The sequence below is a fragment of the Lepidochelys kempii genome, chromosome 7 (assembly GCF_965140265.1).
Source record: "Lepidochelys kempii isolate rLepKem1 chromosome 7, rLepKem1.hap2, whole genome shotgun sequence".
Taxonomy (NCBI): Eukaryota; Metazoa; Chordata; order Testudines; family Cheloniidae; genus Lepidochelys; species Lepidochelys kempii.
In genome coordinates this window covers 33,907,422-33,922,118 of record NC_133262.1, presented here as the reverse complement: position 1 = coordinate 33,922,118, position 14,697 = coordinate 33,907,422, and the positions used below count along the sequence as shown (strand labels likewise).

Genomic DNA, 14,697 nt, shown 5'->3' with positions numbered 1-14,697 from the left:
CCTTCCTCCCGCTATGATTGAGCCATGTCTGTTCCCTGCCTCTTAGCTCAGCCCCCCTGTGTCTGCGTCACGGGGGAGCTGTAACTTCTGCTCCAGCTGCCTGTGCGGTCCCCCCCGGCATGGCTGGGCCCCGGGGGCTCCAGCCAGCCGGGCCCCGCCGCGGAGCCGGGGGTCTGTCTCCGTGCGGGTGACCTGCGGAAGCGGCAGCCCGCCCGGCTAGCCAAGCGCTGCCCGGGGCTGGGCAGGACTGAGCAGAGCCTGGCACGGCTGGGGCAGAGCCGGGATCCCAATAGGGCCAGGGCAGGGGACCCCGCTGGCCGTGGGGGCCTAGCCCAGGCTCGCCCTGGGCGTGAGCAGCAGCCGCTGAGCGTCGCCTTGGCCTGGGGCCCGGAACAGAACGGGACCCGACGCTCATTAATATTCATAATTGGGGCGGGGCCCTCATGAATAACTCAGCAACGAGGCTGGCTGGCGGGGAGGTGGGGGAGGGGCTCAGGCCCCGCCGGGCCAATGGGGAACCGAGCCGTACTGGCGGGGGCGGTGTGCGGGGTCAGGCTCGATCCAAGATGGCGGCGGCGCCGGAGAGGTGAGCGCTGGGGCCGGCGTGGGGACCCGCTACCCAGAACCCCGAATCCCAACCGAGACCGCCCCCGCCCTCCTGCTCCCCACCGTCCCCGGTCCCCCGAGACCGACCCAGGCCCCCCAAACAGCCCCTCCCCCATTCTCCGCCCGGCCCAGGGACCCCCGCCAGATACCAGCTCCTCCCTAAGCCCCCTCCTCTTTGTTCCTGTCCCAGAGGCCCCCCCAATACCCTCTATTTGGCCACCCCCAGAGACCCCCCCCAAACACCACACATCCCCAGCGCTCTGTGCTCAGCCCCCAGAAACCCTCCCTCAGATATTAGCTCTTGCCCCTTACCCCCAAACATCCTCCATTGGCCCCCAACTCGCCTGCCCTGATCTCCTTTTAATACCAGCACCCGCAACCAAAACTCAGGCTGCCCCTTAGACACCAGCTCCATCCACTGGGGTCCAGCCAGAGCCTGCTAACAGGGCCCAGGGGAGTTGGTTCAGAGCCTGGGCTGGCAATGCCTTGGAGCTGTCTGTTCCCGTCTGCTCCCTTGCCTCCTGGGGCGGGGTGAGGGGCTTTTAAGCTCCCAAAAATCTTTTTCCCTCCTCTCCCTGAGCCACCTCTGCCTTTTGCACCCACTGCTGCCCTAAAATCCCCTGTCGCAGTGGATGCTGGGGGCCAGCTGCGGCAGGGAGGGACTGTGGAGGCAGTAGCCCTGGGAGTGGGGGTCTGGGGGCATTGTTCCCCTCCCCAGGCTAATGGGAGGCATTAGCCCTGGTGTCAGGGGGCTCAATATTGGGGCTCCAGGTGTGTAGTGGGTCCGGGTAGGAACGGGTAGGCTCATGTGGCCAGAGCCCTTCCCTGGCCTGTACCTGTGCCAGTGCCCCTCAGTCCTGTTCTGCAGCCCCTGCTGTCCCAGCACTGGGCTCCTCATGCACGGTTCTGCTGGCGCCCTTCAGTCCAGACCCGCAGGGCTGTGAAACCCAGGTGCTGGTGGCAGAGGTTGAGCCTAGCCCAGCTAGCGCTGGGATTTGCCCTGGTGCATGGGGGAAGAGTTCATGCTCTAAGCGGGTGGCTGGCTGGCACTGAGCAGCAAGCCCCGTTCACATGGCCCTGCGGGCTGTGTTGCAAGCGCTTCCTGCAGGAAGCTGCCCTTCGCTCCCTCCACCCCACTGCATCAGGAGCTGCCCCTGCCAGGTAGAACCTCTCCCAGTGCCCCTTCCCTGCATGTCAGAGGGGCCTGTGGGGCAGAGGGACCCAGTAGCAGGCCCTTTAATGAGTCCCATGACTCATCTGGCTTACCTGGAGCATCTACCCTGGGAAGGGGAAACTGGGCTTCTCCCAAGGGTCTGGCAGGATGAGGGGGTCTGCCAGCCATATTTGCCCTGTCCTGAGTGCCAAGTGCCAGAGGTGGATGCCCCTAGGGCAGGACCTGTGCTGAACTGCCCCCTGAGACCCATGTAATGGGGGCAGTGCTGTCTCTCTTCTCCTGGCGCTGGAGTTAACTCTGATGCAGATGCATTAATCCCCTCCAAGCCCCATTTCCCCTCCCCTACCCCCCACACACAGGTGTTAACCCTAGCAAGGGACCAATGCTGTCCCTGGCTCAGGGCAGGTGCTGGAAACCCTGAAACCAGTGCTCCCCCTCTGGGAAACCCACATACAGGGCTGGGCAGGGCATTCCCCAGAGCTCGCCTTCGTCTGACCCCGGCTCTCTTCTAGGCTGGGGATGGCAGCTCTTGTCTGGATGGCCCTTTGCCTTGCTGCTGCCTTTGCTGTGGACAGGAGCAACTTCAAGACATGTGAGCAGAGCTCCTTCTGCAAGTGAGTAGTAGGGCAGAGGTGTGGGGCTGAATCAAGCAAAGGGGAACAGCGAGGGCTGGGAGGATCATGGCCCCCACGCAGGACCAGGAGCTGCTGCTCTCTGGCCTCTCCCCCTTGCACTGGCATCGGGTTTTCGTTGAGGTTGGGCTGTTGTGCAGCTCCCATGCTGGCTTCTCCCCCCAGCTCTCCCCAGGGCAGGGAGCAGAGACACAAACACGCTGCACTGCTGCTGAGATCTGGAGAGAAGGGAGCCAGGCTGAGCTGCTTGCCTGGAGGCTGCACCTGCCACTGGCTGCTCTAACCCTCCCCCCTGTCCCCAGGCGCCAGAGGAGTGTGAAGCCCGGGAGCTCCCCTTACCGGGCGCTGCTGGAGTCGCTCCAGCTCAGCCAGGACTCCATGAAACTGCAGCTTGTCAATGAAGTGAACAAGGTGAGGGGCCCAGCTTGGGGTGGGAGCTCGAGAGACCTGTGGCTAAGCCCTGAAATGCGGGTCCTGGGTGTGATGAGAGCAGAGGCTGGGAGTCAGGATTTCTTGGCAATGGTGGCGTCACACTGGAAGCTGTTCTGGTACTGCTCAGCAGCAACAGCAATGTTGTAGTCGAGTAGTAAGGGGGCCTGGTCCCTGAGCCTCCATGCTGCTGCAGGACACTCTCACCCATGATGAGCAGCATGTTGCGTGATGGTCCTGCTGGGCCAGAGCAAGTGGCAGTGTCTAGCGCAGCCAGCAGAGGTACGTGAGCCTCACCCTCTGGGGCAGGGGCTCGATGGCGTCTTCTCTGGCCAGGTCACATGAGCTGCTGCATCTGGGCAGCTCAGTTCTGGGGCCAAGGTGTGTGCGTGTGCGGGGGGGATCTGTGTGCCCTGGAATGGGCAGGACGCAATGTGGGTGAGTCCGGGGGGGATGGCATTAGAGCTGGAGACTAAAGGCTGCCGAGGCCATAGCTGGTTACTGAGCAGGAACTAGGGTGGCCGGATGAGCTGCGGTGGAGAGGTTGGCAGGAACCTTGTTGGAAAGGACTCAAGCAGGGTAACCCTAGAGCAGCCAGGACACGCAGCCAGACCTCTCTGGAGTCCCCGGGATGTCCCTCAGTTCAGTTCCCTCCAATCGGCATGGGCTTGGCACCCCTGCACTATAAATGTGTGTGTGTGTCTGGATATGTTGTTTTTAATCCAGACACATCACTTCGGATAAGGTACCCGGCCCCAGCCAGGCCTGGTTTAGCCATGGATTGCAGCACTAGATGTTCAGAATACAACTAAAATGTGAATTAATTTAATAATTCCTGTGTAAGAAAATCAGTATTTTATTGGCATTATGGCACCTTCAGGTTTAGGACTAACTACTGCTCCTGGGTTCTGTCTCTAGGTCTGGGAGAGAAGTGGGGTCTAATGAGGCAAGGAGGCCGGGAGCTAGGACTCCTGGGTTCTATTCCCAGTGTTGGGAGGGGAGTGGGGGCAGTGGGTTGGAGCAGGAGGGCTGAGAGCCAGGACACCTAAGTTCTGTTCCCAGCAATGCCCTTCCCCCCTCTGCACAGCAGGATGATGCACGGCTCCCCAGTTCTTCAAAGCGATTCCCAGGGTTCCCTCTGGCCAGGAAGGCTGGCATGTTCCCTGGTGGAGGATGCTGGGGAAGGGGAGGCCTTGGGACTGGTGTGAGGCTGACACTAATTCTCCCCAGGTCCCACTCCTGCTGGAGCTGTGTGGGCTGCAGGGGAACATGACGCGCATCAAGATCAATGAACTGAGTCCGTTGCGCCCACGCTACGAGGTGCCCGATGTGCTGGTGCGCGACCCACCCACCACCTGGTAAGAGGCCTGGCAGGGAGGGGGCCCCCTTTGCTGTGCTTGGGGGAGTTGTGGGGCTAACAGCGGGGGACCCTTGGGCCTGCTCTTCCAGCTGTGCTCACTGGGTAAGCAGATGAGGGGGGATGGGCAGGGGGTCTTCCCATGGCTCTTGCCCTGCAGCCTAGTTGTGTCCTCCATCCATATCTCTGTCCTCCATCCCCTCTCTGCTGCCCCCCAGGCTGGCAGTGACGGGCCGGGATGAGAATAGCGTGGAGCTCTCACTGGGCGACTCTGGACACAAGCTGATCCTGACAGGGAAGCCATTCCGCATGGACCTGCTGCAGGGGCGGGAGCTGGTGCTGAGCGTCAACCCCCGCGGGCTGCTGCACTTTGAGCACCTGCGGCACCAGAAGGACTCGTGAGTACCAGGGGGAGGGGAGCTCTGGGCCCGTCCAGCCCGTATCTCTGGCAGCTGTGAGTGCCTCCCCGCAGGTGGGGCTGTGTCCCTGAGAGCCACCGGGGTTCTGATCCCTGAGGGGTGACCAGCTCCCATTCAGCTTAGCGTGCTCAGTCCAAGCCTCTCCCGGCAGGGGCATGTAGGGGGCTGGGCCAGAGCGCTGGCTGCAGGGGGAGCTCCCAGCTACTCCAGCCCTGGCCTCTCCCAGCATGGGGGCGCTATAGTGAGGCATGGTCCATGTTCAAGCTCTTGGGGAACAGCCCAAACCCCTTGATTTCTTCCCTCTGGAGACCATGGTTGGGGGCTGGTTCCCAGGGCTGGTCGCTGGGGGCTGAAGGGGACAGGGGCTGGGACCTGGCCCCTTGCTGTGACTCTGTTAGGAGGCACAGCTGGGAGGGGGAGCAGTCCCTGCTGCATCTGTTGTGCTCCTGGGGGCACAGGGCCTGGTGAGGGGCAGATGAAGGGGGGGGCGGGGATCTCTGTGTCTGGAATTCCATGCACTGACTCTCGCTGTTTCTGTTTTGTTGATTGTGCCTCCCCCGGCCCCAGTTTCTCGGATAAAGTTAGTAGCTCGGTCGGTAGCTTGTGGGATAAGATCAAGAGCCTTTTCCATAGGTAAATCCACAGCTTCTGCTACTGTCTCTGACCCCCACAACCCGCCCGTAGCCGGGGGCTGTAGTACTACAGCTGGGGAGCCCTGGGGCAGATCCCTTCCTCCTCCCCCACCATGTCTAGATTTGGGGAGCCCTGGGGCTGATGCTTCCCCCTCCTCTAGTCCCAAGGGGGTGGTGTTCACCCCCTGCCTCATTGCCCAGGGAGTCGCTCCCTCGGAGCACTCCCCAGACCCTCAGTGATTTAATCCCTGCCCCCGTTGCAGGCTGTGCCAGGCAGGCAAGACACACCCAGGGAGGGAGCTGGTAGGTGCATGGGACCCCCTAGCTGCTCAGGGCAGGGGCCTGCTTGGGCAGCCACCTGCAGAGCTATGGGAGGGTGACATGGGGGCTGTGTGGACTTGGACAGGTAGAATCTGTTTGTGGGTTGTTTTCTCCCAAGGGGCCAGGTTGGGGAGGGGCTTTGTCCCCCTGGGGGCCAGGCAGGGCAGTGGGGTGGGGGGGGGGGGGCGTGTCTCCTGGGGAAGGAAGGAATGGGGATCAGGTGGGGAGATGGGCTGTGCCCTGCCCCAGAGGCCATGGAGGGGGAGTGGCTGGTGCAGGGACAGGTGAGCCGAGCCCAGCCCTGCCCCCCTCAGACTGAATCCAACCTTCCAGTGAAAGCTGGCAGGGAAGGGGCTGCCCTGGGGCTGCGAGACACCTGGCACTGTCCTCCCCCACAGTGCTACTGTAGCCCCAATCTGAGACTCTCTGAACCCCCTTTACACCAGTCTCCGCCCCTCTCTCTCTGTAGCCACCCCAGGCCTATAGCTCTGTAGGACCCTGCCGGTGGCTGAGATGCTTGCTCTCCCTTTGGGCGATGAGACCTGCTCCCGAGTGTGTTAGCATGGGGGACCCAAACCCCTGGACTGTGAAGCAGCAGGGGTGGGGGCAGCACCCTCCCTGGCATAGGGGAAGACTCTGTCCAGAGGGAAAGAGTCAGATCGGGGGGCTCCCTGCAGAGTCTGGGAGCATCTGGGCTGGGCTGTCCCCTCTCGCCCTCTGTCCCCGCTAACCTGTTGCCAGCCTGTGTGTGAGTGGTTCCTGCTTCTAGAGACTAATGGTACCTGCCTGCCCTGGAGATGCTGCTGTGCCCAGCTTGGGGTGATCCCTGGCGCTGCCGTGCCCTGGTGGTGCCCGGGGCAGGTGCTGAGCCGCCTGTTCTTCCCTCTGCCTTTTTCAGGGAGGAGCCAAAGGAGCCAGCCCCGGAGGGCGAGGCAGCGGGGAAGGAGCCAGAGCCAGCTGTGCCTGGGGACGAGGAGTCCAGTGAGAAGAGCACAAAGGTGTGTGCGAGAGAAGGGGACTTGTGTGGAGCAGGGAGTGGGGGCCCTGTGCAGAGACTTGGGGGGCTGTGGTGGGGAGGACTTGTATGCAGGCAGGTGTAGACCCTCTGTGGGAGTGGGGTGGCTGAGCAGCAGCTGTGTGGAAAGGCATGTAGAGGCCTTGTCTGCTGTGCCCCGTGCATGTGGGGCCTGGCCTGCTCCCCCAGAAGGGTGCCCTGTGCCTGTGAATGGGGGCTTGGGGCCTGCTCATCCCTGCAGCTCCCTTGTCTAACTTCCATCCCTCTCAGTCAGAGGAGGTGCCGGACAGACCGGACGGGGCTGAAGAGGAGCTGGGTTCCTGGGAAGAGACATTCAAGACCCACACAGACAGCAAGCCCAATGGTGAGAGCCATCCTGACCCCACCACACGGGGCTGGACAGGCTCATTGCTCCAATCTGGAGCAGACGGGTTACTGGGCTGGATGGGCTCATTGTTCTGATTGGGAGGTGGGGGGCGGGGGGAGATTTAACTGGGCTAGATGGGTCCATTGCTCTGATCCAAGAGGGGTAGGGATACTGGGCTAGATGGGTCCATTGCTCTGATCCAAGAGGGGTAGCGTTACTGGGCTAGATGGGTCCATTGCTCTGACCTGGAGCTGGGGGGTTGCTGGGCTGGACAGGCCGATTGGTTGTGAGGAGGACCAGTGCCCCTGCCTACCTTGCCCCCTAGAGCCTTTTGCTGTGGTGTCACTGGCAGTGGGAGTGTTGCTGGACCCCAGCCTGCACAGCAAGCGTGGGGGCACGGTGCTGGGGCGAGGAGGCCCCTTTCTGGGCAGGTCCTGGCGGTGCCGTGCTGCCCTGGACCCCACGGGCTGCTGAGAGCTACAGCGTTATCACAACCCCTTCATTCCAGGGCCGACCTCGGTGGGGCTGGATTTCTCACTGCCTGGCTTTGAGCACGTCTATGGGATCCCGGAGCACGCCGACCACCTGCGCCTGCGCACCACCGAGTGAGGAGGGGGCCCGTTGGCACTGCAGGGGGGTTCTGTGCCTGTCTGGGCCCATGGGGGATGCGGGGTGCTGCCTCTGTTGGGGCTGAGGAGAGGCTGAGGGACTATTGGGGGAGGGGGTGCTGTTCCTCTCAGGGGTGGGGAGGGGCGGGGCAGTGACCTGATGTGTCCCTGCAGGGGGGGTGACCCGTACCGCCTCTACAACCTGGATGTATTCCAATATGAGCTGTACAACCCCATGGCGCTGTATGGCTCCGTGCCGCTTCTGCTGGCCCACAACACCCAGCGCACCCTGGGCATCTTCTGGCTCAATGCCGCCGAGACCTGGGTTGACATCAGCTCCAACACAGCTGGCAAGGTACGAGGGCACTGGTTCCTGCTGGGCTGGCAGGGCGGGGTTCAGAAATCGTCTGCTGGGGGGCTGGCTCTGGAGGGGATAGTGTGTGTCTGTGGGGGGGGGGGGGGGCACAGCTCTGTGTGGAGGTAGTTCCAAGTGGGGGGGGAAGGAAGCTGGCTCCAGTGGGGTACTGAGGGGTCTGTGTGGGGACGGGGGCTGGCTCTGGGTGGAGGGCAGTGAGGAGGTTGGAGGGGGACAGTGGGGGAGCAGGTACTCCCCTCCCCCCCATTGCTGACGGCTCCCCCTGCAGACACTGTTTGGGAAGATGCTGGATTACATGCAGGGCGGTGGTGAAACCCCCCAGACCGACGTGCGCTGGATGTCGGAGAGCGGCATCATCGATGTCTTTCTGCTGCTGGGGCCTGCGCCCACTGATGTCTTCAGGCAGTACACAGCCCTGACGGGTACAGGCCTGGGGGTGGGGGGGGGGTTACCCAGCCCTGACGGGTGGGGAGAGGGGGATACATGGCCCTGGTGGGTATAGGAGAAGAGGAGAGTTTACTTGGCCCTGATGGGGACAGAGAAGCGGGGATGGGGTTGTGTGACCCTGACGGGTCCAGGTGGGGAGGGCTGGGTCAGGCCAGGCTAGGGAGTCGCTGCACAGCCCTGTCAGCAGGGCTGGGTGCGAGGGGAAGGTGGCTCCACGGGAGGGTGGGGTGCCCATGTATTGGTTCCTATTTCCCCCAGGTACACAGGCCCTGCCCCCGCTCTTTGCCATGGCCTATCATCAGAGCCGCTGGAACTACAATGATGAGGATGACGTGGCTGCCGTGGACGACGGCTTCGACGTGCACGACATCCCCTGCGATGTCATCTGGCTGGACATCGAGCACACCGATGGCAAGCGCTACTTCACCTGGGACCCCAACAAGTTCCCCCAGCCCCGCAACATGCTGGGGCGCCTGGCCACCAAGAGACGCAAAGTGAGAGCCCCGCCGGCGCGCCCCCCCCCCCCCACCTGACTTCTCTGGCACCTGTCCACTGATTCCCCCCCGGCCCCCTTTTCTCCGGTGCCTGCCCACAAACGGTCCTCACCCGACTTCTCCAGTGCCTGCCCACCAGTGGCGCCCCCCCCTCCCGACACGACTTCTCCAGTGCCCCCCTCCCGACACGACTTCTCCAGCGCCTGCCCATCAACGCACCCCCCCCCCCAACCTGACTTCTCTGATGCCTGCCCACCAACATCCACCGACCTGACCCTACCCCGCCAGCGCCTGCCCACCAATGCCCCACCGACCTGACCCCACCGGCACTCTCCCGACCCAACTTCTCTGGCCCCCACCCAGTAAGGCGCCCGCCCCCTCCACCTGACAACCCCCCCAACCCGACTTCTTCGGCGCCCACCCACCAATGGCCCCCTCCCTGACCCCACCAGCGCCCACCTGCACTCCCTGATCCTACTTCCCTGGGGACCTCAGTCAGTTCCCCCAGCCCTGCAGCGTCCCGAGCCAAGAGATAGAAGGGAAGATGTCCCCACCACCTCGAGACACTGGGGCAGCTGCCGGCCGGAGGCCCCGTGAGGCCCCTGCAGGGGTACATAGCCATAAGCCCAGCCCCGAATGGCAAGGAATGCCCTGCCCCGCCTGACCCCCCCCTTGGACTGTGGGGGTACCCGGTTCAAGTCTCTGACCCCTCCCCCCAGATGGTGTCCATCGTGGACCCACACATCAAGGTGGACAGCGGGTATCAGGTCCACAACGAGATCCGCTCCCGTGGCTTCTATGTCAAGACCAAGGATGGCAGTGACTATGAAGGCTGGTGCTGGCCAGGTGAGCTGGGGGTGCTGTTGGGATGGGGGGCAGGGCTGTGGCCCGGGACAGGGTGGGGGTGGGGCTGGCCAGGAGCAGGTGCCAGGCAGAGTGCTAGGCGTGGAGCCCCTGGCGTGTCACTAATCCTCCCCTTCCGCCCCCCCAGGCTCGGCTGGCTACCCCCGACTTCACCAACCCTGAGATGCGCGCCTGGTGGGCCAGCATGTTCTCCTACGACCACTACGAGGTAGGGTGGAAGTGGGGCTACGGGCGGGGAGTGGAGCTGTGGGGTGAGCTGTCCCCACACTCGGGTTGGGGGGCCAGCATTGAGCTGTCCCTTGACTCAGCAGCTTTTCCCAGGTGGGGCAGGAGGACTGTGGTGCTACCTGTGTCTCATTGCCCCCCATCCCCAGGCCTCCATGGAGAACTTGTACATTTGGAACGACATGAATGAGCCATCTGTGTTCAACGGCCCCGAGGTGACCATGTACAAAGACGCCCTGCACCAGGGCGGCTGGGAGCACCGTGACCTGCACAACCTCTACGGCTTCTATGTGGTAAGGGGGCGGGGAGTCCTTGGGGGGCACTGCCACCTGCACAACCTTCTATGTGGTGTGGGGAGGCACCAGGAGTGTTGGGAGCTCAAGAGCCTTCAGACCTTTGCGGGGGAGGGTTGGCCCATGGCTCAGGGGGATGGGGAAGTCACCCCCGTGGTGGGATCCCAATGAGTGGGGTTCCCAGTGGGGGAAGAGTGTCACTCACCTGGGGTTGGGGATTGCAGCCCCATGGTAGGCTCCCAGGGGGGTTGGGTTGCCTCAAGGAGTGTGGAGGTCCCAGTTGGGGAAAGGTGTTGGCAGACTCTGCCAATTACCCTCACAAGGTCTCTCTTTTCCCTCTGGCAGCAAATGGCGACAGCACAGGGACTGGAGCAGCGTTCGGGGGGCCTTGAGCGCCCCTTCGTGCTGAGCCGTGCCTTCTTTGCCGGCTCCCAGCGCTATGGTGAGTGGGTGGGGGGAGCTCTGCCCCCCAGTGCCCTTGTGGGGGTAGTGGAGAGGCTGTGGTGGTTTTCAGGGGACCCAGGACTGAGACTGTGAGCTAGGATAACGGAGACAAAAGGATCCCACACAAACCAGAAGCGGCACCCGCTTTCTTGAGACACGTTGCAGGCTGATCTGGCGAAAGCCCTTTCCACTCACCCCGAATATCATTTGCAGCCTTTCAACCAAGGCTGGTTGTGATCCTGTTTTCATGAATGTGATTGCACTGCCCAATTGCTTCCTATGTGCAGGAGAAAGGGGGGGCTTTTTGCCACCTTTTTATCCCCCAAATTTCCTTGTCTGTCCCCAGGGACACCCCGTGGCAGTGTGCCACCTCCCTGTTGATTTCATATCCCTCCCCCCTCTCGACTTCATAGGCAATCGGCGCGTCTGCAGCATTGGCTTACAATGCTCCATTTACATGCCACCCAAACGCCAGGTGAACGCATACCTGGCGTCGTGGGAAGCTGTTGGGCAGCTCTGCCTGGGTATCATCTGGCAGACTGCATGGTCAGTCTCCGCAGGTACCTCACGTCGTATCTCCAAACGTTTCACACCAATAGCCATGACCAGCCTGAGCCTAGCTTTCGTTTAAGACTTGGCATGAGCGTTTTTGTTGCACCAGACTGCACATCCCATGATCGGGGGAGTCTTGTAAACCCCTTGCCAGTTGGGGGCACAGGGGGACTGCTCTGTCCTCACCCCTTTGTCTGGTGCCCACCCCTTCGCAGGCGCGGTGTGGACGGGGGACAATGCGGCCGAGTGGGACCACATGAAGATCTCCATCCCCATGTGCCTGAGCCTGGCCCTGGTGGGCATCTCCTTCTGCGGAGGTGTGTGTGTGCATGGGGCGCAGCTGTCTGCGGGCAGGGCTGGCCTTGGCTGCTCTCCTTCCAGGCTGTGGCTGGGGGTTAGGGGTTGGCAGGACAGGGAGATGGGGGGCAGTTGGGGGTCAGACTGGTCACTCCTACCTTGGCACTGTCTCTCAGTGGGTTGGGGGCCTGAGGGGCTTAGGGTCAAGCTTTCACCTCTGGTGCTGGGCGGGGCAGGGGAGTGTTGGGGTTAGACCGGGCTCTCTCTCCACAGCCCCATCCATCTCTTAGGGGGCAGGAGGAAGGTTGATGGGGGACATTGGGGCCTGGGGTCAGGCTGAGCACTTACCTCGTCCCTCTCTGTCCTGCTGCAGCTGATGTGGGTGGCTTTTTCAAGAGCCCGGATGCGGAGCTGCTGGTGCGCTGGTACCAGGTTGGCGCCTACCAGCCCTTCTACCGGGCCCATGCCCATCTGGACACTGTGCGGCGTGAGCCCTGGCTCTTTGGGGAGGAGAACAAGGCCCTGATCCGTGCCGCCATCCGCCAGCGCTATGCCCTGCTGCCCTACTGGTACACAACCTTCTACCACAGCTACCGCTCTGGCCAGCCTGTCATGAGGTGAGCAGAAGTTGGAGGATGGAGATCTTGGGGCACAGACATCGCTGGATAGTGAGGGATCTCTTGGGCTAGGTAGTTGGGGGGCTCTTGAGTCAGGGGCATGGCTGGGAATGGAGTGGGAGCACCACTGGAGACTGAGTGGGTGGGGCACTGCTGGTGAGCTCTTGGGGGGGGGAACTACTGGGGAAGGCACCATTGGGGAGAGAGTGGGGGACCTCTTGGGGTGAGGGCATGGCTGGGGATGAAGTTGGGGGGAGGCGTTGCTGAGTAATGGGGTTGGCTCGGGGCAGGGGCACTGCTCATAAGAGTGCAGGGGCTTGGGGGCGCTCGTGGAGGTCAGGGTGTGGTCCCCCTCATGCTCTGCTCTGTTCCAGGCCGCTCTGGGTGGAGTACTCTGATGACGTCACCACCTTCAGCATTGATGACCAGTTCCTGATCGGTGAGTGCCCAACCCATGGGGATCCCTGGCTGGGGGGTAGGTGCTGCCGTCCCCTCCCCCCCATGTCCTTACTGCTGCTGACCTTGCTGTGTCCTCCTCCCAGGTAACGCACTGCTGGTCCACCCAGTGACAGAGCAGGGTGCCCATGGCGTGCAGGTCTACCTGCCTGGCAAAGGAGAGGTGAGGAGGGAGGCGGCTCATTGTGGAAGGGCAGCGGGATGCTGAGAGCTGTGGGGCGCTAGCTGTTGACACCCCCTGTAACCTCTCCTCTCTTGGCAGGTTTGGTATGATGTCCACTCCCACCAGAAGCACCATGCCCCCCAGACGCTTTATGTGCCTGTCACCATGAGCAGTGTGAGTCATGGGGGAGCATCCTCTTTCAGGAATGGGACATGGGGCCTTCCCTTCTAGGGGGCTCTGGCTCTGATCCAGCTCCAGGGTAGGGGGGTTGGCTGGCTTAGGGTGTGGGCAATGGGACACAGGGCCTTTCCCCTCCAGAGGCGTGGCTTTGATCCAGCCCCAGCTAGGGCCACTGACCAGTCCTCTCCCTGCAGATCCCTGTGTACCAGCGAGGCGGGAGCATTGTGCCGCGGAAGGAGCGGGTACGCCGCTCATCGGACTGCATGTACCACGACCCCTACACGCTCTATGTGGCGCTCAGCCCCCAGGTGAGTGATGCAGGGCCCCAGGGTGGGGGTTTCCTAGTAACCCTGCCCCTGTTTACCAGCTTCTGTCTCCACACAGGGTACAGCGGAAGGAGATCTTTTCATTGACGATGGGCACACATACAACTTCGAGATCAAGGCCCAGTACCTGCACCGCCACTTCAGCTTTGCCAGCAACACTCTGACAGCCAGGTACCCACGTGGTGCCGGCCTGGTACTGCTGCCATCCAACCCTGTCCCACCGTGATGGCTGGTACCCACGCTGCACCACCACAGGGCTGGCACCCCCTCTTCCCAAATGGCACAGTCCCTCCCAGACTGCCGGGTAACCTCCCTTCCCCCCACATACAGTGCTGGCCTAGTAGTGCTGCCCACCCTGGACAACCTGATACCCCCATGACACTAGCCTGCCCCTGTTCCTTCCTACCACCATGCTGGTGCCAGCCCGGCTCTGCCCCCTATCCAGCAGCCTCTGACCCCCAGGCTCTGTCCCCTTTTCCAGATCGGCGGATTCCAAAGGCATCTTTGAGAGCCCAGCCTGGATTGAGCGGGTGGTGATCCTGGGAGCGGGGAAGCCAGCCGCCGTCTTCCTCAGACAGCCTGGTGAGTGGGGGCACAGGGCCAAGGGACCTTTGGGCTTCCTGGTCCAGTCATGGGGGATGGCAGTAAATGTCCTGTGGGGCTTGGGTCCAAGTTGGGGGGTGGGGGAGAGTGCTCCAGGGACCTCTCCTTTCTAATGGCTGCCCTGCCCCCTCCCCTCCTGCAGGCATGGCTGAGACACGCCTGGATTTCCAGCACGAGCCGGAGACCTCTGTCCTGACTCTGCGCAAACCTGGCGTCAACATCGGAGCCAACTGGAGCATCTCCCTGCGATAATGCCGTGCGGTGGGGGTGGAGGGGGGGGGCTTGGAGTGAAGGATGATGTTTCTTTTCTCCCCCCTTCCCCCCCTAGGATACACCATGCCCAGGCAGGGCTGAGGCCTTGAGCCAGCAGTACCCCACCCTTCTCCCTGTGTCTCAGGGCTGGTCTCCCCTGTGAAGGGCAGACAGGGGAGTTCTGACACCACCACCCCACCCCCAGCCTTCCACAGTATAGGGGTGGCAGGGGCATGGGAGTACCTAGCCCCTACCACCCTTATCTTTCTCTGAGCTGCTTTATAGACTAATTTCTAGCAATATTTGCTCCTGGTTCTGAATGACAAATCCTTGGGCGAGGGACCAGGTTTGTGTGTTACAGCCCTACACCCCTTGCTGCTCAGAGGCCCCTTCTAGTAGGGGTGGGGGTGGGATGGACCGGGAGGGGAGGGGAGTAGCTGCCCAGTCACCAAGTTCTCCAGAACATTTAGGTGCCCCTGGCCGAACCGTGGGACCAAACACTTTGGCTGGCCTGATCCTTTGACACCCCCCTTCCTGTCCTAGATGGA

General features: G+C 62.4%; 1 protein-coding gene across 1 annotated transcript; it reads left to right on the top strand.

Moving 5' to 3' along the window:
• Positions 1–486: 486 nt before the first annotated feature.
• On the top strand, positions 487–14,150 carry GANAB (glucosidase II alpha subunit). The gene is given in 26 exon segments (XM_073352106.1): positions 487–586; positions 2,293–2,394; positions 2,715–2,823; positions 4,072–4,199; positions 4,417–4,596; positions 5,185–5,250; positions 6,469–6,568; positions 6,856–6,949; positions 7,461–7,557; positions 7,735–7,915; positions 8,205–8,358; positions 8,642–8,877; positions 9,597–9,723; positions 9,869–9,882; positions 9,884–9,949; positions 10,116–10,259; positions 10,605–10,701; positions 11,471–11,572; positions 11,926–12,169; positions 12,544–12,608; positions 12,712–12,788; positions 12,888–12,962; positions 13,163–13,276; positions 13,353–13,465; positions 13,776–13,876; positions 14,040–14,150. Coding segments are annotated over 26 exon segments (2,916 nt in total). The 5' UTR covers positions 487–566; the 3' UTR covers position 14,150.
• The last annotated feature ends 547 nt before the right edge of the window (positions 14,151–14,697 follow it).